Source organism: Nerophis ophidion, linkage group LG18 (genome assembly GCF_033978795.1).
Source record: "Nerophis ophidion isolate RoL-2023_Sa linkage group LG18, RoL_Noph_v1.0, whole genome shotgun sequence".
In the NCBI taxonomy this organism is placed as follows: Eukaryota; Metazoa; Chordata; class Actinopteri; order Syngnathiformes; family Syngnathidae; genus Nerophis; species Nerophis ophidion.
Genome location: NC_084628.1, coordinates 18,339,805 through 18,367,648, shown reverse-complemented (window position 1 = coordinate 18,367,648; position 27,844 = coordinate 18,339,805). Strand labels below are relative to the sequence as shown.

Below are 27,844 nucleotides of genomic sequence, written 5' to 3'. Positions count from 1 at the left end.
TGCATTGCAAACGCTAGCGGATTAGCGATCTTGCCGCCCCTCCGTCTCTGTCTCTGTTTTTGCGCTTATTTGGCACATTTTAATCCACTTAACGTGGTAATTTTACTACACATATCAGCGGAGTATTTTAACATCTTAAAACACGAGTAACCATTAATGTTTGTAGTTTAAATAGTGTCGTAAATGCGCTATCTTACATGCTCTAGTACAGCGGCTTTTGAGGGTCCAGTTTTAATAGACAATATGTAATATTGACTAATGTTCGTTATAAGGTAAGGTTCTATTTAAATATTGATGTGCTGTGATACTTTTTATTCTGAGACAGGGGGTTAGCGACAAGACACGGTAGTCACGTGACAACTATTAAACCGGCTTTCCGGCGTCGTCGACAACATAGTCACGTGATATCAAACCACGTGTGCCAACAACAGTGACATCTCGTTTCGCTCTTTGTTTTGCACCAATGACACCATAAAGGCTCAAGTCTTGTTGGAGGGAGGGGTTGGGATAACATAAAAAAAAGTTAAGTGTTTCAGCTTCTGCGTTTGTTGGCGTTCCGTTGCACCGCGATGAGTGCCAACCGGCGGAGTTCTGCAGCGAAGAGTCGGGGTGACGGCGATGGTTCGCGGTGCTCCCTGCCTAAACTCCACACTGAGGCGTGCAAGTCCCACGCAGCCAAAGCCACGGAGACAAGGAGGCAGACTCCCTTTATTAGAAGTGAAGGTACTTTCCAAGCATGCACGCGGTTCTGCAGTCAAATTAAGCCCAATTAATAAATGCAATTCTTTTTTTTTTAGATGGCAGGACAAAATTGCCGCCAATCGGTCAGGTGGAGACATGCCAACTGACTGCCAGGCGCAGCCTAAATGAGCTCAACAGCAAAAATGGCGACCTTCAGCTGAAGTTGATAGTAGTCAAGACAGGCCACAGACTGCTGAAGAATGTGCTGCACCGCCACTCGGCGGCGCTGCAGCACTACCAACACCTGGAGGGCAGCATTACTCAGGTGCGTGACCTGAGCAAGCACAGGAAACAAATGCTGCAATCACAGAAACGCTGCAGTTTCCAAAACAAATGCATACAAAGAGTGCTGCCCTTGAACACATGCAAGTGCAAATGCAAATTAAAGTTTGTAGTTTTAAAGACAGGGGTGTCAAACTCAAATACAGAGTGGGCCAAGGTTGAAATAATTATCCTTTTGATAGGGACCCAAACAAGTTTTGCATTGAATATTGAACAAGCAAGGCTTATATAACTTTATAGTGACATGCAAAATCAAGTTTCAAATAATAATAATAATAATAAAAAAATATCAATGGCATATCAAATAAAATTTAAATAAAAAATGAGTGCGTCTTTTCAATTTGCAGCCTTCTGAGGTAAATATCAAAACAAACTTTTACCACAGGCTAATAATACATTTGAAAATAAAATAATAATGAATGAATCAAACATTCAAGCCTTGAAGTAGCAAGAGAAAGTGCATGAATAAATTGTTAATAATTGCACAGTTTGCTACACTGATTTGCTTTACCACTGAATATGGAACAAGCAATACTTATACAACTTAATAGTGTAAAATCAACTTTCAAAAAACAAACAAACTTATGGTAAAATAAATAAAACATTTAATGCCTCTTTTCTATATTTGCAGCCTTCTGAGGTAAATATCAACATTACATTTTTCCACAGGCTAATAAATCTTAAAATAAAATAACAATGCAATGGGTGGGGTGGGGTTAGGTGGTAGTGGGGGGTGCATATTGTAGTGTCCCGGAAGAGTTAGTGCTGCAAGGGGTTGTGGGTATTTGTTCTGTTGTGTCTATGTTGTGTTACGGTGCGGCTGTTCTCCCGAAATATGTTTGTCACTCTTGTTTGGTGTGGGTTCACAGTGCGGCGCATATTTGTAACAGTGTTAAAGTTGTTTATACCGCCACCCTCAGTCTGACCTGTATGGCTGTTGAGCAAGTATGCACGGGATTCACTTAAGTATGTGTATAAGTCGCATATATTATATGACTTGTCTGGCACGCTGTTTGTATTGAGGAAAAGCGGACGTGACAACATTTTGTAGACAACGCTAAAGACATTGCCTTTTAGGCATGCCCCCAATATTGTTTTCCGGGTGGAAATCTGGAGAAATTCGGGAGAATGGCTGGAAAATCGTGAGGGTTGGCAAGTATGAGTATTAGTAGCGAATGCAGTGTAGAGCCGCTGTATAGTACCGGTGGGCCAGCTCTAATGTTAATTTGATATTGCCTCAAGGGCCAAATGAAATTGCACGGCGGGCCAAATTTGGCCCGTGGGCCAGAGTTTGACACCCATGGCCTACTGAAATGAGATCTTCTTATTTAAACTGGGGTAGCAGGTCCATTCTATGTGTTATACTTGATCATTTAGCGATATTGCCATATTTTTGCTGAAAGGATTTAGTAGAGAACATCGACGATAAAGTTCCCAACTTTTGGTGCTGATAAAAAAAGCCTTGCCTTTACCGGAAGTCGCAGACGATGACGTCACAAGGGTGAGGGCTCATCACGTCCTCACATTATTTTTAATGGGAGCCTCCAGCAGCAAGAGCTATTCGGACCGAGAAAACGACAATTTCCACATTAATTTGAGCGAGGATGAAAGATGTGTGGATGATGATATTGATAGCGAAGGACTACAAAAAAAATAAATAAAAAAATAAGACAATTGCATTGGGAAAGATTCAGATGTTTTTAGACACATTTACCAGGATAATTCTGGGAAATCCCTTATCTTTCTATTGTGTTGCTAGTGTTTTAGTGAGATTAAATAGTACCTGATAGTTGGAGGGGTGTGTCCATGGGTGTCTTGAGGCCAGTGTCTGAGGGAAGTCACGGCAGCTGCATGGACGGCGCAAACTCCACAGATCTCTGGTAAGAGGCGACTTTTTAACACAATTTTCTCACCGAAACCTGCCGGTTGACAAGTGGTCGGGAACCATGTTCGCTTGACCGCTCTGATCCATAGTAAAGCTTCACCTCCGGGAATTTTAAACAAGGAATCACCATGTGTTTGTGTGGCTAAAGGCTAAAGCTTCCCAACTCCATCTTTCTACTTTGACTTCTCCATTATTAATTGAACAAAGTGCCAAAGATTCAGCAACACAGATGTCCAGAATACTGTTTAATTGTGTGATGAAGAGAGACTACTTTTAGCAGCAAGTGGTTTTGCCCTAATATTTCCTAACAGTCCGTGACGTCAAGCGCACGCGTCATCCATCCATCCATCCATTTTCTACCGCTTATTCCCTTTTGGTGTCGCGGGGGGCGCTGGCGCCTATCCCAGCTACAATCGGGCGGAAGGCGGGGTACACCCTGGACAAGTCGCCACCTCGTCGCAGGGCCAACACAGATAGACAGACCACACTCACATTCACACACTAGGGCCAATTTAGTGTTGCCAATCAACCTATCCGCGTCATCATTCCGCAATGTTTTCAACAAGAAAAATTGCAATTTAGTAAACTAAGCCGGCCGTATTGGCATGTGTTGCAATGTTAATATTTCATCATTGATATATAAACTATCAGACTGTGTGGTCGGTAGTAGTGGGTTTCAGTAGGCCTTTAAAGGGTAATGCAATTTTTTTGGATTTTGCCTCTCATTCTTTATGTATACAAAACAAATGTTTTTTGTTAGTTTTTTTGCATTCTAACTCATAAATAAATGCTAGCAAGAGTCGGCTAACAATGGAGCCAGGGGTCGTCGCTCTATTCCCTATAAAGTGCTACGTAGAGTGATTTCTCCATATTTTCTGAATCTTTTGAAGATATTATGGACCGTAGATGTTGAAATCCCTAAATTGCTTGCAATTACACTTTGAGAAACGTTGTTCTTTAACTGTTTGACTATTTGCTCACGCAATTGTGGACAAAGGGGTGTACCTCACCCCATCCTTTCTTGTGAAAGACTGAGCATTTTTTGGGAAGCTCTTTTTATACCCAATTATGGCACCCAGCTGCTCCCAATTAGCCTGCACACCTGTGCGATGTTCCAAATAAGTGTTTGATGAGCATTCCTAAACTTTATCAGTATTTATTGCCACCTTTTCCAACTTCTTTGTCACGTGTTGCTGGCATCAAATTCTAAAGTTAATGATTATTTGCAAAACACATTTTTTTAAAATCGGTTTTAACATCAAATATGTTGTCTTTGTAGCATATTCAACTGAATATGGGTTGAAAATGATTTGCAAATCATTGTATTCCGTTTATATTTACATCTAACACAATTTCCAAACTAATATGGAAACGGGGTTTGTTCATAATTTAGTAACAGGCGCATTCATAATCCATCCATCCATCCATTTCTTCCGCTTATCCGAGGTCGGGTCGCGGGGGCAGCAGCCTAAGCAGAGAAGCCCAGACTTCCCTCTCCCCAGCCACTTCGAAGTGTCCAGCTCCTCCCAGGGGATCCCGGGGCATTCCCAGGCCAGCTGGGAGACATAGTCTAACTAACGTGTCCTGGGTCTTCCCCATGGTCTCCTGCCGGACGGACGTCCATGTACTATTTAACGTTTTTTGCTCATTTTAAACATACGGCGGCATCTTATTTTTACAGATGACCACAATCCAGAAACAACTGCACAATATATACTGCAAGTTTTATAGTTTTCAAAGGTAAATGCGTTTTTTTTGCAGGTTTTGCCTATAAATCTTTATGTAATACCAAACACATGTTTTTTGTTAGTTTTTTTGCATTCTAGCTCATAAATAAATGCTAGCAAGAGTCGGCTAACAATAGAGCCAGTGGTCGTCGCTCTATTCCATATAAAGTGCTGTAAAAAAAAAACTTCCAAAAGCTTCTATCATCGCTGTAAGTATATATGTAATTTAGTAACAGGCACATTCATAATAACATGTAATAGTTACGTTTTTTCCTCATTTTAAGCATAAGGTGGCGTCTTAATTTTACAGACAAACACAATCCAGGAACAACTGCACAAGAAAACGCAAATTCATAGTTTTAATGGGGAAATGCATTTTTGGGGGATTTTCCCAATCGTTTTTTATGTAATATAAAACACATGTTTTCTTTTTTTGCATTCTACCTCATAAATAAATGCTGGCAAGAGTCAGCTAGCAATGAAACTAGGGGCCGTCCCTCTATTCCCTATAAAGTGCACAGTATATAATTCATTATCCATCCATCCATCGATTTTCTTCCGCTTATCCAAGGTCTTGTCGCGGGGGCAGCAGCCTAAGCAGAGAAGCCCAGACTTCCCTCTCCCCAGCCACTTCGTCCAGCTCCTCCCGGAGGATCCCGAGGCATTCCCAGGCTAGCTGGGAAACATTGTCTTCCCAACGTGTCCTGGGTCTTCCCCGTGGCCTCCTGCCGGTTGGACGTGGATGTTATATGTAACGTTTTTTGCTCATTTTAAGCATACGGCGGCATCTTAATTTTAATGATGAACACAATCCAGAAACGACTGCACAAGAAAATGCTGCAAGTTTGTAGTTTTAAAGGGGAAATGCACTTTTTGGGGGTTTTGTCTCATTCGTTATGTAATACAAAACACTTTTTTTTTTCGCATTCTAACTCCAAAAATAAATGCTGGCAAGAGTCAGCTAACAATGAAGCCAGTGGACGTTGCTCTATTCCCTATAAAGTGCTCTAATAACCATCCAAAAGCTTCCATCATCGCTGTAAGTATATATGTAATTTAGTAACAGGCACATTATAATAACATGTAATACTTAACGTGTTTTGCTCATTTTAAGCATACGGCGGCGTCTTAATTTTACAGATGAACATAATCTAGAAACAACTGCACAAGAAAATGCTGTAAGTTTATAGTTGTAAAGAGGAAATGCACTTTTGTGGGGATTTTGCCTATCATTCTTTATGTAATACAAAACAAGTTTTTCTTTTTTTTGCATTCTAGAGCAATTGGTCATCGTTCTATTCCCTATAAACTCTAAAAATCACCCAAAATCTTCCATCATCGCCGTAAGTACAATATATACGTAATTTAGTAACAGGCTCAATCATAATAACATGTTATAGTTAGCGTTTTTTGCTAATTTTAAGCATACAGAGGCGTCTTAATTTTACAGATGCATCATAATGTTTGCTGTTTCTTTCAACAACAACACAAGTGCGCATCATGAATAAGCATCATGCAGCAGTATGGATACACAAAGTGTAAACAAGATGTAAAAATCATAAACATAATAAAAAAATCACTTTGTGTACAATGTCTGTTCTCACTGGGATGCCGACTAATGAGATGTTTATGTCTTCCTGTTTGGATGAAGAATTAATCATTTTTAAAAAAGTGCTGCAAACGAGCAACTTTACGTATCATTCACGCCATCTCCGGGTCTTAATTGGATGGTCAAAGATGACCAACTTCTCAGTTTTTTTCCGCATCCTACTATCCAGGTGAGAGGCTTGGTTTATAATCTAGAATCGACTTTCACCAACTCAGAGGCGATGCAGCACCATAAGCTAGTTAGCTCTCTGTGATCACGGCGCCATTAAAAATAGTTTGTCTGCGTTAGCGCTCATAATAACAATATTGCTAATACTTGGTTGCTATTCAGGTCACGACATGTAAATAGAGTATTGTTGGCGTGTTTTGGGACGTTTGTTTAGAGGTCTTTATGAGTGGAATGGTGTACTCCCATTAGCTGCATTTTTAGCCACCCCACACTTTTATTATTATTATTACTATTATTATTATGTTAAAAGTTAAAGTACTACTGATAGTCATACACACACTAGGTGTGGTGAAATGAACCTCTGCATTTGACCCATCCCCTTGTCCCACCACCTGGGAGGTGAGGGGAGCAGTGAGCAGCAGCGGTGGCCGTGTGTGTTCTTGTCTTACATGGTTTGTGAATGATAGGCAGATGCTGCCCTTTAAAGACACTAGCAAATTACCCAGGAAAAAGTTTGTGGAATTAAAAGGTGCATTTTTCTTTACATCGTTGTTCAACACTCTTGTCATAATATTTTAATGTATTATAGAGTGACATTTTCCAACTGGTAGGTCTGGTATGAAGTGGTTCGGGCATCTGGTCAGGATGCCACCCGAACGCCTCCCTAGGGATGTGTTTAGGGCACGTCCAGCTGGTAGGAGGCCACGGGGAAGACCCAGGACACGTTGGGAAGACTATGTCTCCCGGCTGGCCTGGGAACGCCTCGGGATCCCCCGGGAAGAGCTAGACGAAGTGGCTGGAGATAGGGAAGTCTGGGCTTCCCTGCTTAGGCTGCTGCCCCCGCGACCCGACCTCGGATAAGCGGAAGATGATGGATGGATGGATGGATAGGTCTGGTATCCTCTTGTCAAGATTCTGTTTTGTGTGTTTTTGGCATTTGCTGCATGTTATTTAAAAATGCTGTAATGCTTAAGGTGGAATACTCCTTAGTGACATCACAGATCATTTTCCAGTGTTTGTGAATATTCAAAGTATGATTGTAAATAATATAGCACAAAAAACATTGTTCAAATTAACAAGATTAAGGACACCTAAAAGAATACAAGCATTTAAGAATGAGCTTTCAAAATGTTTCTGGGAAGGGGTGTATATTGAAAATTGTAATGATTCATACAGGGCATTTCTGTTTAAATGGTTAGAACTTTATATTTCCTGCAGTCCAGTCCTGAAGTCCACACTAAAGAAAGTGAGTAAAAATAAGCCTTGGATGACGAAGGGTCTAGTAATGGCCTCCAATAGAAAAAATGTTCTGTATGATAGTTACTTAAAAAATAAAACTGAACAAAATGAAAGGGAGTATAAAATTTATAAAAATAAGTTGACTTCTATTCTACGAAAGCAAAAGAAAAGTTATTATAACGAGAAATTTGAAGATAGCAAAAATAATATTAAACAAACCTGGAACACAATCAACCAGGTTTTAGGTAATAGATGTAAAAATCATAAGACTCCGAGCTACTTTATAAATGATAATAAAACTAAACAAAAAAGAAGGGCTTCACGGTGGCAGAGGGGTTAGTGCGTCTGCCTCACAATACGAAGGTCCTGCAGTCCTGGGTTCAAATCCAGGCTCGGGATCTTTCTGTGTGGAGTTTGCATGTTCTCCCCGTGAATGCGTGGGTTCCCTCCGGGTACTCCGGCTTCTTCCCACCTCCAAAGACATGCACCTGGGGATAGGTTGATTGGCAACACTAAATTGGCCCTAGTGTGTGAATGTGAGTGTGAATGTTGTCTGTCTATCTGTGTTGGCGCTGCGATGAGGTGGCGACTTGTCCAGGGAGTACCCCGCCTTCCGCCCGATTGTAGCTGAGATAGGCGCCAGCGCCCCCCGCGACCCCGAAAGGGAATAAGCGGTAGAAAATGGATGGATGGATAAACAAAAAAGAAATGATAGTGGAAGAGTTTAATGACTATTTTGTTAATATGGGCCCTGCACTTGCAGAAAAAATACCTGTTTATGAGGACACAGGCTTGACTAAAAACACAATAAACCCTTATTTAAAATCAATGTTTTTGAGTGGAGTAACAGAAGTGGATATAATTCAAACAGTAAGAGCCTTTAAAAGTAAAACATCTACAGACATACATCACATAGATATGGTCATTATTAAAGAATGTATTAATTTAATTGCTAAGCCATTGGCTCACATATGTAATCAATCATTCCAGTGTGGATACTTCCCAGATGATATGAAGATAGCAAAGGTTATTCCTGTTTTTAAAAACGGAAATAAGCATCTTATGGAAAATTATAGACCGATCTCAATACTCACTCAATTTTCAAAAATTTTAGAAAAGCTTTTTACAAAACAGTTAAATAATTTTCTGGAAAAAAACACCTTGCTTAAGCAGCAGCAGTATGGTTTTAGGGAAAATCGAACAACTACGTATGCAGTAATGCATATGCTAGAGGAGGTTAGTACTGCTATGGATAATGATGAATTTACAATAGCCATCTATATTGATTTAAAAAAGGCCTTCGATACCATTGACCACAGACAGTTAATAAATAAGTTGGATAAGTACGGCATCCGAGGGCCAGCTCTGTCCTGGATCAAGAGCTATCTAGAAAATAGAAAACAATGTGTTCAGGTGGATAATACAATATCTGGATTTAAAAATATAGTTTGTGGAATTCCTCAGGGTTCTATAATTGGTCCTAAGTTATTTACAATTTTCATTAATGATTTTTGTGATTCATCAAGTTTCTTAACATTTTTTATGTTTGCTGATGATACAACTATCCTTTGTTCTGGAAAATCTTTTAATGAACTTTTGGTAAAAATAGAACAAGAAATGACAGTGCTTAAAAACTGGTTTGATATGAATAAATTATCACTTAATATTGCTAAAACTAAATTTATGATATTTGGTACCAAAACTGAGGTATCTAAGGAAGTAAATATTAAAATAAATCGAGATAAAATTGAGCGTGTCTTTGATACTAAGTTTTTGGGAGTTATAATTGATTATAAATTATCATGGAGACAACATGTAAATTATATAAAAACAAAAATATCAAAAACACTTGGTGTTTTGTATAAAACTAAAGAATTACTTAATTATAATTATTTGTTAACAATTTATTATACTTTGATACTTCCATACATGACATACTGTGTAGAACTCTGGGGAACCACTTTTAAAACCATAACTAATGATATTGTTTTGCTGCAAAAAAAAGCTGTACGGCTAATAAACAAAGCAGGATATTATGACCATACCCATCCATTATTTGTTAAATCAAAACTTATGAAATTTCAAGATATTGTTTATTATAAAATAACACAGATAATGTTCGAAGCAAAAATAAATACTCTTCCAGAAGGAATTCAAAAATACTTCTCTCTACAGACCAGCAAATACAATCTAAGAGATGAATCTAAGTTTATTTTACCAAAAGCAAGACTAGTTGTTAAACGTAGATGTTTATCTGTTCTCGGTGTTAATTTGTGGAATTCTGTTGGTAAAGAAATAAAAATGAGTGACTCAGTATTTAATTTCAAAAAGAACATGTCACAATGTATTTTAAAAAGTTATGTGAACTAGAAATGTATGTTTGTTTGGTTAAATGTTGTATTTAGAAAGTATGTATGTTTATCTATTTACAGAAAAGTGTATGTGTGTAGGTACATATTTCTGTATTTGTTGGGGGGCAGCCTGAATGTGGATGCTGAATGACTATTTCTTTTTGTGTTGCAGAATTATTAGAAAAGGTAACTTAATTGAATGTAAACAATTTATGTTGGGCATATAAGCTTTTTTGCTTCTGCCTGTTTCAGTCGTGTTATTCATTTTTGAATCGTGATCTATGTTTGAATATGTTTTTGTTAGACTGAAAATAAACTGAAACTGAAACTGAACTGAAACTGAAACTTATGTGATTGCAGTATTTTTAGTAGGGCTGTGAATCTTTGGTTACCACATGATTCGATTTGATTCTTGGGGGGGTCACGTCCGTTGTGTCCTGAGCAAGACACTTCACCCTTGCTCCTGATGGGTGCTGGTTGGCGCCTTGCATGGCAGCTCCCTCCATCAGTGTGTGAACGTGTGTGTGAATGGGTAAATGTGGAAGTAGTGTCAAAGCGCTTTGAGTACCTTGAAGGTAGAAAAGCGCTATACAAGTACAACCCATTTATTTATTTATTAAAATACTTTGAGTAAATATAACAACAACTTAAAGAAAAGAGATGGTATGATATCATATGCTATGCTGTGGTATGGTATTTTATGCTCTGCTATGCTATGCTCTTTATTTACCACAATTTATTTTCTCCACAAACCTGTTCAAGAGTACTCAAACATTGTACAGGAACAGATCAGGAAGGTGGAAAAAAGGTAGACGCTAGAGATGCGCGGGTAGGCAATTATATCACCCGCATCCGCATCATCAAAGTCGTCATCCACCCGCCGTCCACCCGAACCAACATTTTATCAGGACCGCACCCGCCCGCCAACCGCTCCCTGAAATACATCAGAGGTGTATAAAATAGTCTGTGTCAAGAATACAAAGGATTATGGGTATTTGTTGTGTTGCGTTTATGTTGTGTTACTGTGAGGATGTTCTCCCGAAATGTGTTTGTCGTTCTTAATTGGTGTGGCTTCACAGCGTGGCGCATATTACTAAGAGTGTTAAAATTGTTTATATCACAACCAGTGACACCTCTGTGTCACCCAGTATGCCTTGCAGTCGTGTGCGTGTTGCCGTGGAAACCACACACAACATGATGCTGGACTGACAAGCAGATCGTACATGTTGTAGTAGGCAACAAAGCCAATGGCTTCATAGCACGCCCTAATACTTATTGTCTAGGTGACTACCGGCTGTCATTCAGAAGAATTATAGCGTCGCTTGTTGTTGTCTTCTTCGCTTTATGACACGGGTATTAAAGGACACTTTGAATGGCAAAGGATACCTATCACAGAACCATGCATATTAAATATTTTTCGGATGGTTCAAACGCCACCCGCCCGAATCTAATTAAAATCAATTTTTTCGTCATGTCAACCGCCCAACCCGCGGTTTACCCGCGGATTCCGTGGATGAGACCGCAAACCGCGCATCTCTAGTAGACGCTGAGGTAGGATGAGTAAAAAAAAAAAAAAAGATCGATCTCAGACTGTGCTCATATGGGGGAGGGGTTACATATACACATGTTGACACAGAAAACACAAGACTTGCAACAGAAGGGGAGTGGGCAGGCATCTGGCCCGCAACTGCTGGCCAATGGGGGCGTTGCTCTTTTGTTCATCATACCACTGGGGTGAAGCGGAGGCAAATTTGTGGGCTGGGGGTGGGGGCATGTGTGCATATGTATGCCGCAGTTGATAAAAAGCTTGATTTTACAACAGCCTTTTATTTGACTATCTACTTTTAAATCTGACTGCATGTTTATTTCCAAATTTGTCAATGTTGTAGTTTTTTTAAATGAGGCCAAAAGACCCAGAACTACAGGCGGGGTCCCAGTGTCATCATCACTGCAGTCTTTTTTTGTTTACAATTAAGAACCATCCATACGTACATCAGTCATCTGCATACCAGTGGAATGAAATTGCCATGCTTCCTGAATACAGAGCTGAGTGGGGGTAAAAATGGAGGTAAAGAGAAATGGCCTAATATTGACCCTTGGGGAATCCCATACGAGGGGAGTGCAGAGAACGATGAACCCGTGCAGCACTGTACCCTTGATGATTAAAACCTCATGGTCCACCGTGTCAAAGACTACTGTTAAATCCCAAATCGTAAGTCAGCCGATAAAGATATAGCATTAAAAACTCATTTTAATATCTGATTATGTGGTGTGCCAAGTTTTAAACGATTGGAACACCTCATAAGAAGGCTGGTTTCGAAATAAAAGGCAGTTTGGAGATTGAGTAATGAAGGTTCAATGGAAACATATCTTCAGGCCAGCCTTCTGTTTATTTGATAGGTCGTAGGAATATGAGTGTGTGTACCAGCTGCAAAGGGAATATCACGTGACCATCACACCCAACTGGAAGTTCTTGCTACAACAACTAGTCAATAACATTCCAAACCTTACACCTTCACACCTTTTAAGGGTAACATTTGGTTTGTGGTAAATGTGTCGAGTCAACACAGAGGAGATTCCGTAGAAATTTCCATACCACAATTTGACAGGCGGCGCCCTTTGTGTGACTCCCAACCCGGTTCTCATCTATACAGTGTGTAAAACTATTTGCGACCCTGTTAATTGCAGTATTTTTAAATGTATGTTATGGTAAATGGTAAATGGGTTGTACTTGTATAGCGCTTTTCTACCTTCAAGGTACTATATTTAATTAATAAGACCAGCTTAGTGGCCTTGTGGTTAAAGTGTCCGCCCTGAGATCGGTAGGTTGTGAGTTCGAACCCCGGCCGACCAATTTCCTCCCTGCTGGGCACTCAGCATCAAGGGTTGAAATTGGGGGTTGAATCACTGCTGCTGCTCACTGCTCCACTCACCTCCCAGGAGGTGAACAAGGGGATGGGTCAAATGCAGAGGATGATTTTACCACACCTACTGTGTGCGACTATGAGTGATTACTTAATTTCCACAATACCACTAAAGCTGTCACTGGTATACATCAGACGTTTTACAAATAATTTCAACTTGAAATGTTGAAAGTAAACACTGTCTCACGCTAAGAGTTACTTTTAACTTCCAACAAGGTAAGAATAAAAAAACAACAACCCATGGATTCACTTCAGAACATGTGCTCCTCAGATTCAAAACAGTCACATCAACGAGGTCAAGGCCATTCAGAAGTTGCTGGGCGACACGCGCAACAGCTGCGACGCTCTGGGAAAGAAGCTGCAGGACGCCCAGAAGGAGCTGTTCGACTCGAAGGTAAAGATCCTGCAGCTTGAGACGCAGATCCTCCAGAGCCCCACCTTGCTGGAGAAGGAGGCGCTCAGCCAACGGTTGGAGAAGGCGGCCGAGGAGATGAGGGAGAAGGACAAGCGGATATGGGTATGTGTAGGAGGAGCGGGTGAAGCATGCATTGTAATGTGTGATCGTGCATAGACACTAAAGTAGTAAAATAATATTTAGATAAATATAAATATTTAGTATGCTTACATGTGTAAAAAGTATACAGTACCTGACAAAAGTGACAACTCATCATAAAACAATGGGAAATAAACGTGGATCCACTTCAGAGAAGTCTGTGTACAGCTTGTATAGTGGATTTACTGTCCACTGACAGCCATTACTGCAACACAAGTGTTTAAAAATATTTAAAAAATTAAAAGTCAAACATGGTGGCGGGTGCGTCTTGGCTTGAGTGTTGCTTGATATTACTCTCAAAGTATTGATAATATTGGATAAATGAAAAATACCCAACGGTACCTTATTTCAATACCTTTGTTGCACGTGACGTCATGTTCGGTTGCAGACTGTGCAGTGCCACAAGCACTTGACGGGCAAACAAGCACTCACCTTGAGTTCAGCCGCTAGGAAATGCTACACTTTTTGCCTGCTAAAAAACAAAGTTCACATTTAATGAGAGAAAGCGCTCAAAAGTAAGGCCTCTCTTTTGATGCTGCATTGGATATGCCATGCACATGCTACTGATTAGCATTAGCAATTTTACATGGCATTTTCAACAGCTCCAAATTAGGGTGCACGTTGCAATCAAGCAGCTGGTGTTTAATAAATACGATACTTAAAGTATACCCATTTGTAGGGCTCAACAAAACACTAGAATGACACATTCAACTTAATGGCAAAGACTACTTCCTGGCAACAGCAACAAAACATATCTTCAATTTTGTTGGTTTTATTTGCAGATGGTGTGGCTAAACACTCACTCACTGCTCTACAAAACTGCCCCTCCACTAGGGGTTCTCAACCTTTTTGACTTCGGGGCCCAGCTTTTCCACGACAGGGGGGCTCAGGACCTGCTCAAATATTAACACTGGATTCATAATCTTAGTCTTGGTTTTAATCATATTTAATTAATTATTACTTATATCTAACCTACTTTTTTTTTAAATATGAAAGCATGTGTTTAATCAAAAATATTTTTATATTTTTTTAACACAAAACATCTAAGCTTGGGTCAGGCTGATTAGATAAATAAGTACTAACTAAAGGTACTGCATTATAAAAGACTCATAACTATAGATACTGAATTATAAAGGACTCATAAATAAATGATTAAAAAATGCAAACATACAATTGTGTTGTGCTAAAATTAACTAAATTAGTAATAAATAAGAATTGATGTTTCTTCAGTAAACTGTTGATAAAATTAAAGTGCAAATGAAAATACAGCATCACCACTTTAGTCATAATTTTTGCGCTCAAGAAATGTCTATGACTTTTGCTCCAGACTTCTGTTTGTTTGATGTTATCATTACTGCCACAACTGGTGAAAAGGTGTATTGCAACAGGGTACTGCTGCGGCCCATACAGACCACAGATATTTTTTGGCGGCCCAACAATGGGCCTCTACAGTTGAGAAACATTTGTCTATACTACTGCTATCTAATGTTTTTGAATTGTAACTGCGTGCAAAGTCTGCTATCTAATGTCTTTGAATTATAACTGCGTGCAAGGGCTACTATATAATATTTAGAATACATCAGAAATGTAAGCAAACAACATATATCAACTGTAGAGAAAAGTAATCTATTTAAGATCACTGTTAAATGTTAAAAAAGAGACTTTATTATCAAGAAATACATATGTATTGCCAAAACGTATGTTATTACTAAAAGTACCAAAAATTGGTACCATATGGGTTCGAGGTACCCACCGCGAGCATGAGTCACTTCCACATTTTTTAGGGTAACTTATTGCATACGTGCTATGTTTTTTGTAGGTTAAATTGTGTAAAAGATTGCAATTTGTTACAACTAATATGTTACAAAAATACACAATTGTTAAATGGCCACTCTTAATCATATATTTTATTAGGTTAAACATTAATATTAATTTAGAAAAAAAAATGTCCTAATTGTATCAAATCAAATAATCTGGCATCTCCCATTACTTGTCAGCACGAGGTAACTGCACCATGTTGAGGGTAAACATTAATTCCAGCTCGCCAGAGGCAGCAGCACCCGTGCAGCCCCACACCATCACATCGTCACCATGCTTTATACGATGATGTTTTCCATAGGATAGTAAATCTATACTACTACATAAGCTGCTTACTGACTACTCTAAATTATACTAAAGTATGTGCATTACTACCCGCTGAGGACATAAATGTTTTAAGATGGTGTACTGTACTCACATCTTTGAGGTAATGTACAATACAGTGTATTTATGTTCCCTTGTGTTGTAGAATTTGGAGAGGAGTAACAAGTTACTTCAAAGTACTCTCCATCGTCACGTGGCAGCGGAGCAGAGGAAGCTGTGTAGGAGCAACGAGATGTTCTACTGTCTGCAAACGCAAGTTTACGATCTAACCAAAGAAGTTGAAGTAAGTTCCACTCATCATGCCGTGAGTTAGAAGATGTAACACGCCAGCGATGGTAAACAGGATTTCTCCAATCAGGAACGAAGGAGAGAGTCGAAAAGCCACAACATTTCCGCTCTCAGGCTCGATGTTGTAGAAAACAGGAAAGGTAGAGAGTAGCATAAAGCCTCTGAAGTCTGCGTCGATACGTCAGAGTTATTGTTTTTATTTTGCGATGGTAACAGACAAAGTAAATAAGATGATCCAGACCGATGAAATCCCCCCTGCACCCAAAGAGGTGGAGTATTGCCTCAAGTCCGAGCCAGATGATAATCACAGCTCATCGAGCTCGGTATGTCATTCTTATCATTTCATATTTAACACTGCATACCAAAATCACTTCTGGATTGATCTAGACCAGGGCTATTCAACTGGTGGCCCGGGGTCCAAATAGGGCCTGGGAATGACACCAGACTGGCTCGTGAGTTCAGTTAACAAAACTTGGAAGTAGGAATGGGCACCCAAACCTGGTTCTGTAATGGCATGGGTGCCAACGTAAACAATAGTAAAAAAAAAATCATTGCTTGGCGATGATATTATACAATTAACGTCTTCTAAGTCCTGACAGAAGCACACAGTTTGGCGCACTTTTTGACATTTTTTGCTGACTTGAACATGCTCAATGTAACAACAATCAATTAAGCAAACAAGATTATTGCAGCAGTTTTTATGCACAGGCAAGTGGCAAAACCAGTAAACATTTAAAAAAAGAAGAAAATATACACGTGCATGAACACACAAAACATGGCACGGTACTGAGGATTAAACACAGTTAGCGCTGCAGAGCCAGCCAGTAGCCACAACAACACAGTGACAGGACATCCTTATCCACCAATGACAAGTTACGGCGGTTGTGGCTACATTGACGAACCCCTGGAATTTTGAGTATCCACAAGCAAATCCCTTTTTATTTTTAAATTTTTTTTTATTTATTTTTTACCCTTTCTCTTATGTTCTGTACTTCTGCAATAATTGTTTGTTATTTTGGAAGGTATTACTTAAATCGTTTTCATTACTGAAATTTTCAAATTTTCCTGAAGGAATCAATAAAGTACTATCTATCTATCACTAGTTTGTTCAACTTGAACGTCACAAAATTACATACATAGTTTAAAAAAATTAAATACAAATGTTTTCCATATTTATGTACCGGCGAGGGCCCTGCTTTTTTTTTAGTACTGATTTGGTTCTTGGAAGAGACTCACATTTTTTAAGCATATTCTGAAAAACAATAAAGCACTGTCATATAGACCAGGGGTTCTTAACCTTTTTGACCTGGGGGCCCAACTTTTCTCCTACAGCGGGCCCTGGGGCCCACTCAAATATTAATACGGAATTAGTGAGCTTGCTCTTGATTTTAACCCTATTCAATGATTATATCCAACCTACTTGCAGCTTTAGGGGAACTGCACTTTTTGGGATTTTTTCCTATTGTTCACAATCATTATGAAAGACATGGCGATGGAGGTTTTTTGGGTTTTTTGCATTCAAAATATTAAATAAATGCGATTAAAAGTCTGCTTACAATGGAGCCTTTGATGTAAGTATGTATGTAATGTAGTAACAGGCACATTTATAATAACATTTAGGAAATATATAATTTGATCATTTTAAGCATACTCAGTGCATTCATTAAAAAAAAGCATCACAACGTTTGTTTTTTTCTTTTCCTTCACTGATTATTACTCACTGTAGACTTCATGAGAGCCAACAAACATTGTAAAACATCACTTACTGGGGGGAACACACATCTTTTAGCGTCGTTCTCCCCACTTTTGGGTCCTAAATGGCTGTCAAAGTGTACCATCTTGTCATACCCACTCATACGTTTCCTGTCCAGGTTAGTTGCATGATTTATAATCTAGAATACACTTACAGGAAGCGAGGAAGCAAGGAAGCAGCAGACCACTTGATAGTGTACATATAGGGACACAGGGAAGTGATCACGGCGCCGCTATAAATTGTCTGCGTTAGCGCTTAAAATAAAAAATATCACTAATAATTGGTTAATATTCAAATCACAAAATGTAAATCGACTATTGTTGGCGCTTTTTGAATAGTTATTTATTGGATTTTATGGGAAAAATAGAGAAGCAGCCATTGACTCCGCTGTAAGTGGACTTTTATTTACATTTACTTGCAAGTTAGTAAGCATTAAAAAAATATCCATCCATTGTCATGTCTTTCATGACGATGGATGGATCATGCACAAACCTACTCAGTGGCCTAGTGGTTAGAGTGTCCGCCCTGAGATTTGTAGGTTGTGAGTTCAAACCCCGGTCGAGTCATACCAAAGCCTATAAAAATGGGACCTATTACCTCCCTGCTTGGCACTCAGCATCAATGGTTGGAATTGGGGGTTAAATCACCACTCAGCTGGTGCCCACTGCTCCCCTCACTTCCCAGGGGGTGATCAAGGGGATGGGTCAAATGCAGAGGACAAATTTCACCACACCTAGTGTGTGTGTGACAATCATTGGTACTTTAACTTTAACTTAACTTCATCATGATTGTGTACTATAGGCACATTTAAAAAAAATGTAGTTCCCCTTTAAATACCTTGTCAAATGATATGAAACCATGTGTTAATCACAAAAAGTTTTATTTATTTGATACATAAACCTTAAGTTTAGTTCAGGCTGACTAGAACAATTAATACTAATCAAATATACTGCGTATATTTACATACATTTATGTTGTGCTCAAAATAAATAAATAATATGCTCTTTATCTAAACTGTCAAAAACCTAATGTGCTAAAGTAAGAAACTTCTCTTACTTTAGCTCCAGACTTCTTCTGTTTGTTTGATATCGTCATTACTCCCACAAGTGGTGGAAAAGCGTGTTACAAATGAGTACGGCCCACAGCTGAGAAAGATATTTTTGGCGGCCAAAACTATGTTTAGGAAACACTGATGTACAGTAGATTATCTTTGACTAGATTTTTTGCAGGAGTCTTAAAAATTTAGTACCACTAACTCAATAAATATAATTAAATGCCCACTGCAGAGAATGGTGGTTCTCAGCAATATACAAAATAAAGATAATAGTGAAGGGGCCAAATCTTGCCCCCCGTCCTTACATGAAAAACAAAATAAATTAGTTGAATAGCCCTGATCTCGGCCAATTCATTATTTTTTAACACGTTAGATTGAATTAAATGGTGATTTCTACTTACTTATTTATCTCCCCCAGGATTACTTACCGCAGCGGTCAGTAGCAGTTAGATACTTTAACAAGGACGTGCAGCGTACTCGGAAATTTCCAGGTGAGTTGATATTGCAAACAACATTAACTTTAATAATGGTAAATGGGTTGTACTTGTATAGCGCTTTTCTACCCCTTTTTTTAAGGAGCCCAAAGCGCTTTGACAGTATTTCCACATTCGCCCATTCACACATACATTCACACAATAATGGTGTGGGGTGCATGAGAAAGTGGAAATGAAAATATAGCTCTCTTCGACCCCTTGGATTTTTATTAATTGCCAAGTATATCCTTAGTCTGAGACCCAGCATCCACCGCAGAGGACGCTGGTTGTCTGGAGGATTTTGCACAACACAGCAGCAGAAGAACCATGGTTGTAGTAGTGATAAGGCAACTGCTTTGTTATCATTAATAGCGCTTTGTTATCATTAATAGCGCATTAATAAAGCAGTTTTACCTATAAAGGGGAGTTATGATGAGTCTAATCTGCATTCAACACATTTTTTTGTAGTCTAGATGATAAATACTGCCTACGCATTGGTGTGCATTTTGCTCCACAGTCACATTCATAACCCACTTTCAGACACGGTTGAAAGTCAAGTTTATTTACAGGAAATTACCAATTCAATTTGATTGTAAAACGTGTGCAGCTGCATAATGAATCGAAATGATAATTTAACAAATTAGATCAATTCAATCATACGGCTGGTCTTGAACTGGGTAAGTAGCTACCTAACCAACAGGAAGCACTATGTGAAGCTAGGTGAACACATGTCTTCAACGCTAAATATATCTTGCGGCGTACTCCAGGGATCAATACTGGGACCAAAATTGTTTAACCTGTAAACGACATTTGTTAGGTAACAAAGGACTTCAAGGGGTCATATTGTAATTTTTTTCTACACCTAAAACCTTTTTTTTGCGGTCTACATAACATGTATTGGTGGCTCTTTGGTCAAAATATTGCATAGATTATGTTTTACAGACTGTCTTTAAGCTGCTTTCTGACCATCTCTTCAGGATGTGCCGTTTTGTTGGCGGTCTTATTTACATGCTTCCACTTCCACTGCCTTTTCTCCCCGTCATGTAGTTTTCAGCGCATCCACAGCGTGCCTACTGACAGATGTCAGTTTGACTTATACACTACTTTTATATTAGAAAGGCCAACGGCGGAGGATGCATGAGCATGTACGAGCCAGTCTGCCCCACAACAAGAGGATAGTAAAAAACAAGTTGTTTATTGATTACAGCATCGGACTACAATGATGGCATAGCTAGCCCAAAGCTCTTTGGGCAAATATATACCATATGTGGATATATTTGCATACAGGACAGACAAAATTCCAAACGGCTCGTTCAGGGGATTGAAGAAAGGCAAGATTGTTTAATAAATCTCTCCAAAATGCCTCCACGGTTTGATTTCAACTTTTCTGGACTTATGCAGATGGGCACCACTAGGTATGAAGATTTGGTTTTGCATAATAGGGCCACGTTAAAGTTAGTACTATTTGCATTTTGTTTAGGAAAGAACACACAGAAGCTAATATAAATAATAACAGAAGAAATAAACAAATTAAAGAGATTGTTTGACATTTGTGAATCTCAGCAAAACTAAAATAATGCTATTCTGTAACATAAGGAAATAAAGTTAAAGTCGAAGTTCCAACGATCGTCACACACACACTAGGTGTGATGAAATGATCCCCTGCATTTGACCCATCCCCATGTTCACCCCCTGGAAGATGAGGGGAGCAGTGCCCAGCAGCGTGCACCACGCCCAGGAATCATTTGGTGATCCAACCCCCAATTCCAACCCTTAAAGTTAAACACAAATACAAATAGACAGATTAAACATTGACAGAGTAAATGAAATCAAATTGTTGGGTGTAATCATGGATAATAAAATGATCTGGAAATCTTACATACAAAAATAATATACAACATAAAGTGGCAAAAATATGTCAATAATGAAAAATGAAAAATATGTACTGGACCAAAAAATACTTTATATTCTCCACTCCTCGGTATTGGAGTTAGAGGGTCCCTCTTTTTCCTAGCGGGACTTGCCCTTCGGTCATTTTTGTTTTAAGCATTACATACCTTTTTGATTGCATGCTGTCTCCAACTGTGCTCTGCATATTGGGTTCACGACAAACTATCCTTGACGTGTTCCGACTTCTACAAAGCAATTAACTACCCACTGCCACCTACTGGAGTCCGACATGGTTACCCTGCCAAACACTATACAGCAGTGGTTCTCAACCTTTTTTCAGTGATGTACTCCCTGTGAACATTTTTTTAATTCAAGTACCCCCTAATCAGAGCAAAGCATTTTTGGTTGAAAAAAAGAGATAAAGAAGTAAAATACAGCACTATGTCATCAGCTTCTGATTTATTAAATTGTATAACAGTGCAAAATATTGCTCATTTGTAGTGGTTTTTCTTGAAAAAAAGATAAAAAAATAACTAAAAACTTGTTGAAAATTATTCAGGTGATTCAATTATAAATAAAGATTTCTATCCATAGAAGTAATCATCAACTTAAAGTGCCCTATTTGGGGATTGTAATAGAGATCCATCTGGATTCATGAACTTAATTTCAAACATTTCTTCACAAAAAAAGGGATATTTATCATCAATATTTATGGAACATGTCCAAAAAAATCTAGCTGTCAATACTGAATATTGCAATGTTGTATTTTTTTCCCCCCAGTTTATAAACTTACATTGATATTTTGTTGAAGTATTATTTAATAAATATAGGATTTTCGAATTGCTGCTATTTTTAGAATATTTTTAAAAAATCTCACGTACCCCTTGGGATACCTTCAAGTACCCCCAGGGGTACGCATACCCCCATTTGAGAACCACTGCTATACGGCAATGACACTAGACAATGGCACATTATTTGCAGGTTATGATTATTGATTTGCAAAAAATATTTTTTGGACCAATTAGGTGAAGTTGCATAATTTCCCTCGGCACACCAGACAACATCTCACGGCGCAGTAGTTGAAAAACACTGCAATAAAGCAAAACTTTAATCAAGTGAATATTTGACATGCCACCAACTATGAAAATATGCACAAAGCAAAATATAACCTTCTACCCCCAAATGTACAACTTCATAGAAACATTTAAAACATTTGTATGCAAGTACAGCACTGAAAATCTTTTAGTTTATCAGTAAGTGGGGTATCGCAAGGGCCCTGTTGAAATTACAGTTTTTTCTTCTGTACGTTGGGATGCCTATTTGGGGCACTTAACAGGCACGTAAAGTCCCCACATTTTTCAGGCAATTTTGTATTTTGGGGGTCCCGAAAATTACATTTAAAAGTTGGCTCTCTAGTGTCACCTTTAAAATTAGGGGAAAAAATGCCCCTCCTACCAGTTTCATGTATCGAGACACAAATCGCAGGAGACATCTATCATGACGGGACACACATAAAAGTCTCAGGAAGCATTACTTGAAAATGAACAGGAAGTCGGCCATCTTGATTTTCGCCTTGTGTTTTTTGGGGGCGAGAAAAAGGGGTGGTACTTTAACGGACTCCTCCTTGGGACGTTGAGCAAATGAGTCGCAATTAAAATGACATACTAAACATGCAGGGGATAATGAGTTGCGAACACATTTTTCCTACGCCGCAAGATGTGGGCGTGGCACGGCGTCAAACATTGTTTGGCCATTTTTCAGGAAAAAAAAGGGTGGTACTTTAACAATCTCCTCCGAAGGACTCTGGCCAAATGAGTCACAGTTAAAATTACAGATACTACACATATAATGGATGATACATTTGTAACAAATTTTGCCTCCGCCATAAGATGTGTGCATGGCACGGCGCTAAACATTGCTCCGATGATTTGCCTCAAAACACGGAACGTTAATAACATGACTGCACAAATTTACATCTTATTCTTATTTAGTAGAAATGACGCTGATGACACTCTGAAATGCCTGATGAGTCAGCACCTGTTCATAGCTACCCGTTGTGGGTGGAGCCTAGCGGCAAAGACTGCCCCACGCCATCACCAATCTAACTGTCATTTCTGCACTTTAGGTGATCAGAGACAGACACTAAACTGATGGATGATGATAAGTTGCAATACATGTTTTGCAAATGACAGGATGTGGGCGTGGCATGGCGAAGAACTTTGATCTGACGGTCCGCCACGAAACGTGAATAACTCTGGTTCACAACTTCATATCTTGGTCCTAATTGCTACAAATTATGTTGACTAGAGGTGTGGGAAAAAATTGATACGAATACGAATCGAATCGAATACTGTGTGCGATTCAAAATTGATTCTCATTTTTTTAAAATCTTTTTTTTGTTGTTGATTTTTTTAATTTTTATTTTAATTTTATTTATTTATTTATTTATTTATTTTTATCATTCAAACAAACCACTTCACAGGAATACCATAACAATGCAATCCAATTCCAAAACCAAACCTGACCCGGCAACACTCAGAACTGCAATAAACAGAGCATTTGAAAGGAGACACAAACACGACACAGAACAAACCAAAAGTAGTGAAACAAAAATGAATATTATCAACAACAGTATCAATATTAGTTATAATTTCAGCATAGCAGTGATTAAAAATCCATCACTGACATTATCATTAGACATTCATAAAAAAAAAAAGAACAATAGTGTCACAGTGGCGTACACTTGCATCACATCTCATAAGCTTGACAACACACTGTCTCCAGTATTTTTACAAAAATAAAATAAGTCATATTTTTGGTTCGTTTAATAGTTAAAACAAATTCACATTATTGCAATCAGTTGATAAAACATTGTCCTTTACAATTATAGAAGCTTTTTTTAAAAAAAATCTACTACTCTGCTTGCATGTCAGCAGACATGGGTAGATCCTGCTGAAATCCTATGTATTGAATGAATACAGAATCATTTTGAATCGGAAAAATATCGTTTTTGAATCGAGAATCAAATTGAATCGAATCGAAAAAATCGATACATTATCGAATCGTGACCCCAAGAATTGATATTGAATCGAATCGTGGGACACCCAAAGATTCACAGCCCTAATGTTGACAGTCTGAAGTGGTTTCATACTATTTTATTTTATATCACTAGCGCCCGGGCAGCACGGTGGAAGAAAGGTTAGTGCATCTGCCTCACAATACAAAGGTCCTGAGTAGTCCTGAGTTCAATCCGGGGCTCGGATCTTTCTGTGTGGAGTTTGCATGTTCTCCCCGTGACTGCGTGGGTTCCCTCCGGGTACTGCGGCTTCCAAAGACATACACCTGGGAATAGGTTGACTGGCAACACTAAATTGGATCGAGTGTGTAAATTTGAGTGTGAATGTTGTCTGTCTATAGATAGATAGGTCTTTATTGTCATTGCACAAGTACAATGAAACTTTGTTTTCAGCACAAACAACGTTCAAGATTAGACAAAAACAAACAGTGTACAGGGTTACAAAACAGGAACGCTATCTGTGTTGGCCCTGTGATGAGATGGCGATTTGTCCAGGGTGTACACCGCCTTACGCCTGATTGTAGCTGAGATAGGCTCCAGCGCCCCCCGCGACCCCAAAAGGTATAAGCGGTACAAAATGGATGGATGGATCAGTAGGGCCCAGGAAGCAAAGAAAGCCCCGTAAGGACCCTTTAGAGATTGCTGTGTTTTTTCTTCTACAAAACCAAAATCAGTAAGTTGGCACGTTGTGTAAATTGTAAATAAAAACAATACAATGATTTTGAAATCCTTTTCAACTTATATGTAATTGAATAGACTGCAAGATATTTAATGTTCCAACTGAGAAACTTTTTTTTTTTTTTTTTTTTGCAAGTAGTCATAAACTTAGAATTTAATGTGAGCAACATGTTGCATAAACGTTGGCATAGGGGCATTGTTACCACTGTGTTACATGGCCTTTCCTTTTAACAACACTCAGTAAATGTTTGGGTACCAAGGAGACCAATTTTTGAAGCTTTTCAGGTGGAATTCTTTCCCATTCTTGCTTGATGTACACCTTAAGTTGTTCAACAGTCCGGGGTCTTCATTGTGGTATTTTAGGCTTCATATTGTGCCATTCATTTTCAATGGGAGACAGATCGAGACTACAGGCGGGCCAGTCTTGTACCCACACTCTTTTACTACAAAGCCACGCTGTTTTAACACGTGGCTTGGCATTGTCTTGCTGAAATAAGCAGGGGCGTCCATGATAACGTTGCTTGGATGGCAACATATGTTGCTCCAAAACTTGTATGTACCTTTCAGCATTAATGGTGCCTTCACAGGTGTTTAAGTTACCCATGCCTTGGACACTAATACACCCCTATGCCATCACAGACGCTGGCTTTTGAATGTTGCGCTTATAACAGTCCGGATGGTTATTTTCCTCTTTATTCTGGAGGACACGACATCCACAGTTTCCAAAAACAATTTGAAATGTAGACTCGTCACACCACAGGACACTTTTTCACTTTGCATCAGTCCATCTTAGATTACCTCAGGCCTGGGGAAGCCGGCGGCGTTTCTGGGTGTTGTTGATAAATAGCTTTCGCTTTGCATAGAACAGTTTTTACTTGCACTCACAGATGTTGCGACCAACTGTAATTACTGACAGTGGTTTTCTGAAGTGTTCCTCAGCCCATGTGGTGATATCCTTTACATGCTAATGTCGGTTTTTGATGCAGTACCGCATGAGGGATCCAAGGTACAAAATATCATCGCTTATGTGCAGTGTTTCTTCCGTGACATTACGGACCGTAAATCGTGAAATCCCTAAATACCTTGCAATAGCTCCTTGAGTAACGTTGTTCTTAAACTGTTGGACAATTTGATCAAGCATTTGTTCACAAAGTGGTGACCTTCGCCTCATCCTTGTTTGTGAAAGACTGAGCATTTCATGAAGCTGCTTTTATAACCAATCATTTCACGCACCTGTTCCCAACTAGCCTGTCCACCTGTGGAATGTTCCAAATAAGTGTTTGATGAGCATTCCTCAACTTTCCCAGTCTTTTTTGACTCTTGGGCCAGCTTTTTGGAAACACGTTGCAGTCATCAAATTCCAAATGAGCTAATATTTTCAAAAAATCACAAAGTTTTCCAGTTTGAGTGTTAAGTATCTTGTCTTTGCAGTCTTTTCAATTGAATATAGGTTGAAAAGGATTAGCAAATCATTGTATTCTGTTTTTATTTACATTTTATACAACGTGTCTACTTCACTGGTTTTGGGTTTTGTGTATGTTCGAACGCCTTTTTAAGGCCCTTAACATGCACGAAAAGTCCCCATGCAGGCTCGGCAGGTATGGTGAAACGTTTTATATTTTAAGGGTTTCTCAAAATGTTTGGTGGTGGTTCAGGGCGTCAGGAAGGACGTGACTGCAAACGTCATGCGTGCCGGCCAACTCGCGTGAACCCCGTGGAGCGACGGGAGCGACAGCTAGTTCGAAACCCTCGTGGTTATTTGTTTTGTCGACCACACCCCGTCTAAGAGAATTGAGTAGAAGCGTTCATGGTGAAAAAACTCTGGCGAAATTGCGTCTTTTTGTGTTTGCGCTTGCTACCGCTGTTGTTCAGTAAAACCAAATGTGTTTCAGACTTAAAGGAACCCCCCGATCATCACACAGCAGGAGACTTTATCGAAGAAAAGGAGGTGACGGAGGCCTCGCAGTTGTCCAAGGAAGAGGACCAAGGGGAGGAGAAGAGAAAAAGTCCAGGCTCCTCCAGAATTGATCAGGCCATCGTCTCAACTTCCCCCACGGATGATAAAAAACCAGAGAGGCTCGGCCTAATTCGACGTAAGTACGTGTACTCACCGGTGACGGAGAACCTGCACATGGGGAGACCAGCGCACACCAATTTGGAGCAGTGGGGGGGCTCCAGCGACACAGAAGAGAAATCTGGCGGTCCGACTTCCACACAAGCGTTGGCTGAGAAACCAGGACTAAACACAGATGAGGTAGACGACCACCGAGCTATTCAGTCGGACTTTTTAAGTCATGGCAGACATTACTCGTGATTGTTGCAGCATCACTAAACAAGATGTGTTGCCACGACGACTAAATGCCTGGCCGAGTATTGAGCCGTTTTGGCTGCGTGGGGATGCCGTAGCTCTCGCTAGTGTACATGACATGCAACACGGACTCGGAACACGCTTACATGAGTGGGGGCGCCAGGTGCGAAAATGGAACGCTCAAAGATTACATTTACGTTGCAGGCCAAAGTGGCCAAAATTTGATTTTTTTCCAGCTGACTGCAAGTAATATTTGATTTTTATTAGACTCCAGTGTAAACACACACAGGCCCCAATGTGGCACCAATGTGACCCCTTGCATGCTCACCTCGATAAAGTGAAATCAAAGGAAGTTGACCGGGAGGAAGTTGCTATAACTACAAAATACAAGTTTCCACACCCTAAAAATGTCTTTTTGTTACATAAAAGTAATACAATGTAGAATGGAGGTATTTAGTGTAATATATTTGGGAGCATTGTAATATTTTTATGGCTGTTAAGTAGAGGAGACACATCAACGTGGATCTACAGCAGGGGTCGGGTACCTTTTTTGGCTGAGTGAGCCATGAAAGCCAAATATTTTAAAATGTATTTCTGTGAGAGCCATATAATATTTTTAACGCTGAATACAACTGTAAAGTTCAAACACCGATGACATCTATTAAACAGACAGGAAGCAAGGAATTAAACAGAGATTGGATTC

General features: G+C 39.3%; 1 protein-coding gene across 2 annotated transcripts; it reads left to right on the top strand.

Moving 5' to 3' along the window:
- LOC133536832 (uncharacterized) lies at positions 1–27,549 on the top strand. Of its 2 annotated transcripts, XM_061877419.1 has the most exons (8): positions 1–723; positions 798–1,006; positions 13,198–13,443; positions 15,767–15,904; positions 15,980–16,049; positions 16,126–16,232; positions 19,135–19,207; positions 26,726–27,549. In XM_061877419.1, exons 1-8 carry the CDS (start codon positions 570–572, stop codon positions 27,145–27,147), a joined length of 1,419 nt encoding a protein of 472 aa, XP_061733403.1. In that variant the 5' UTR covers positions 1–569; the 3' UTR covers positions 27,148–27,549. The 2 variants fall into 2 exon arrangements, with proteins under 2 accessions (XP_061733403.1, XP_061733404.1); XM_061877420.1 differs by lacking the exons at positions 15,980–16,049; positions 16,126–16,232.
- The last annotated feature ends 295 nt before the right edge of the window (positions 27,550–27,844 follow it).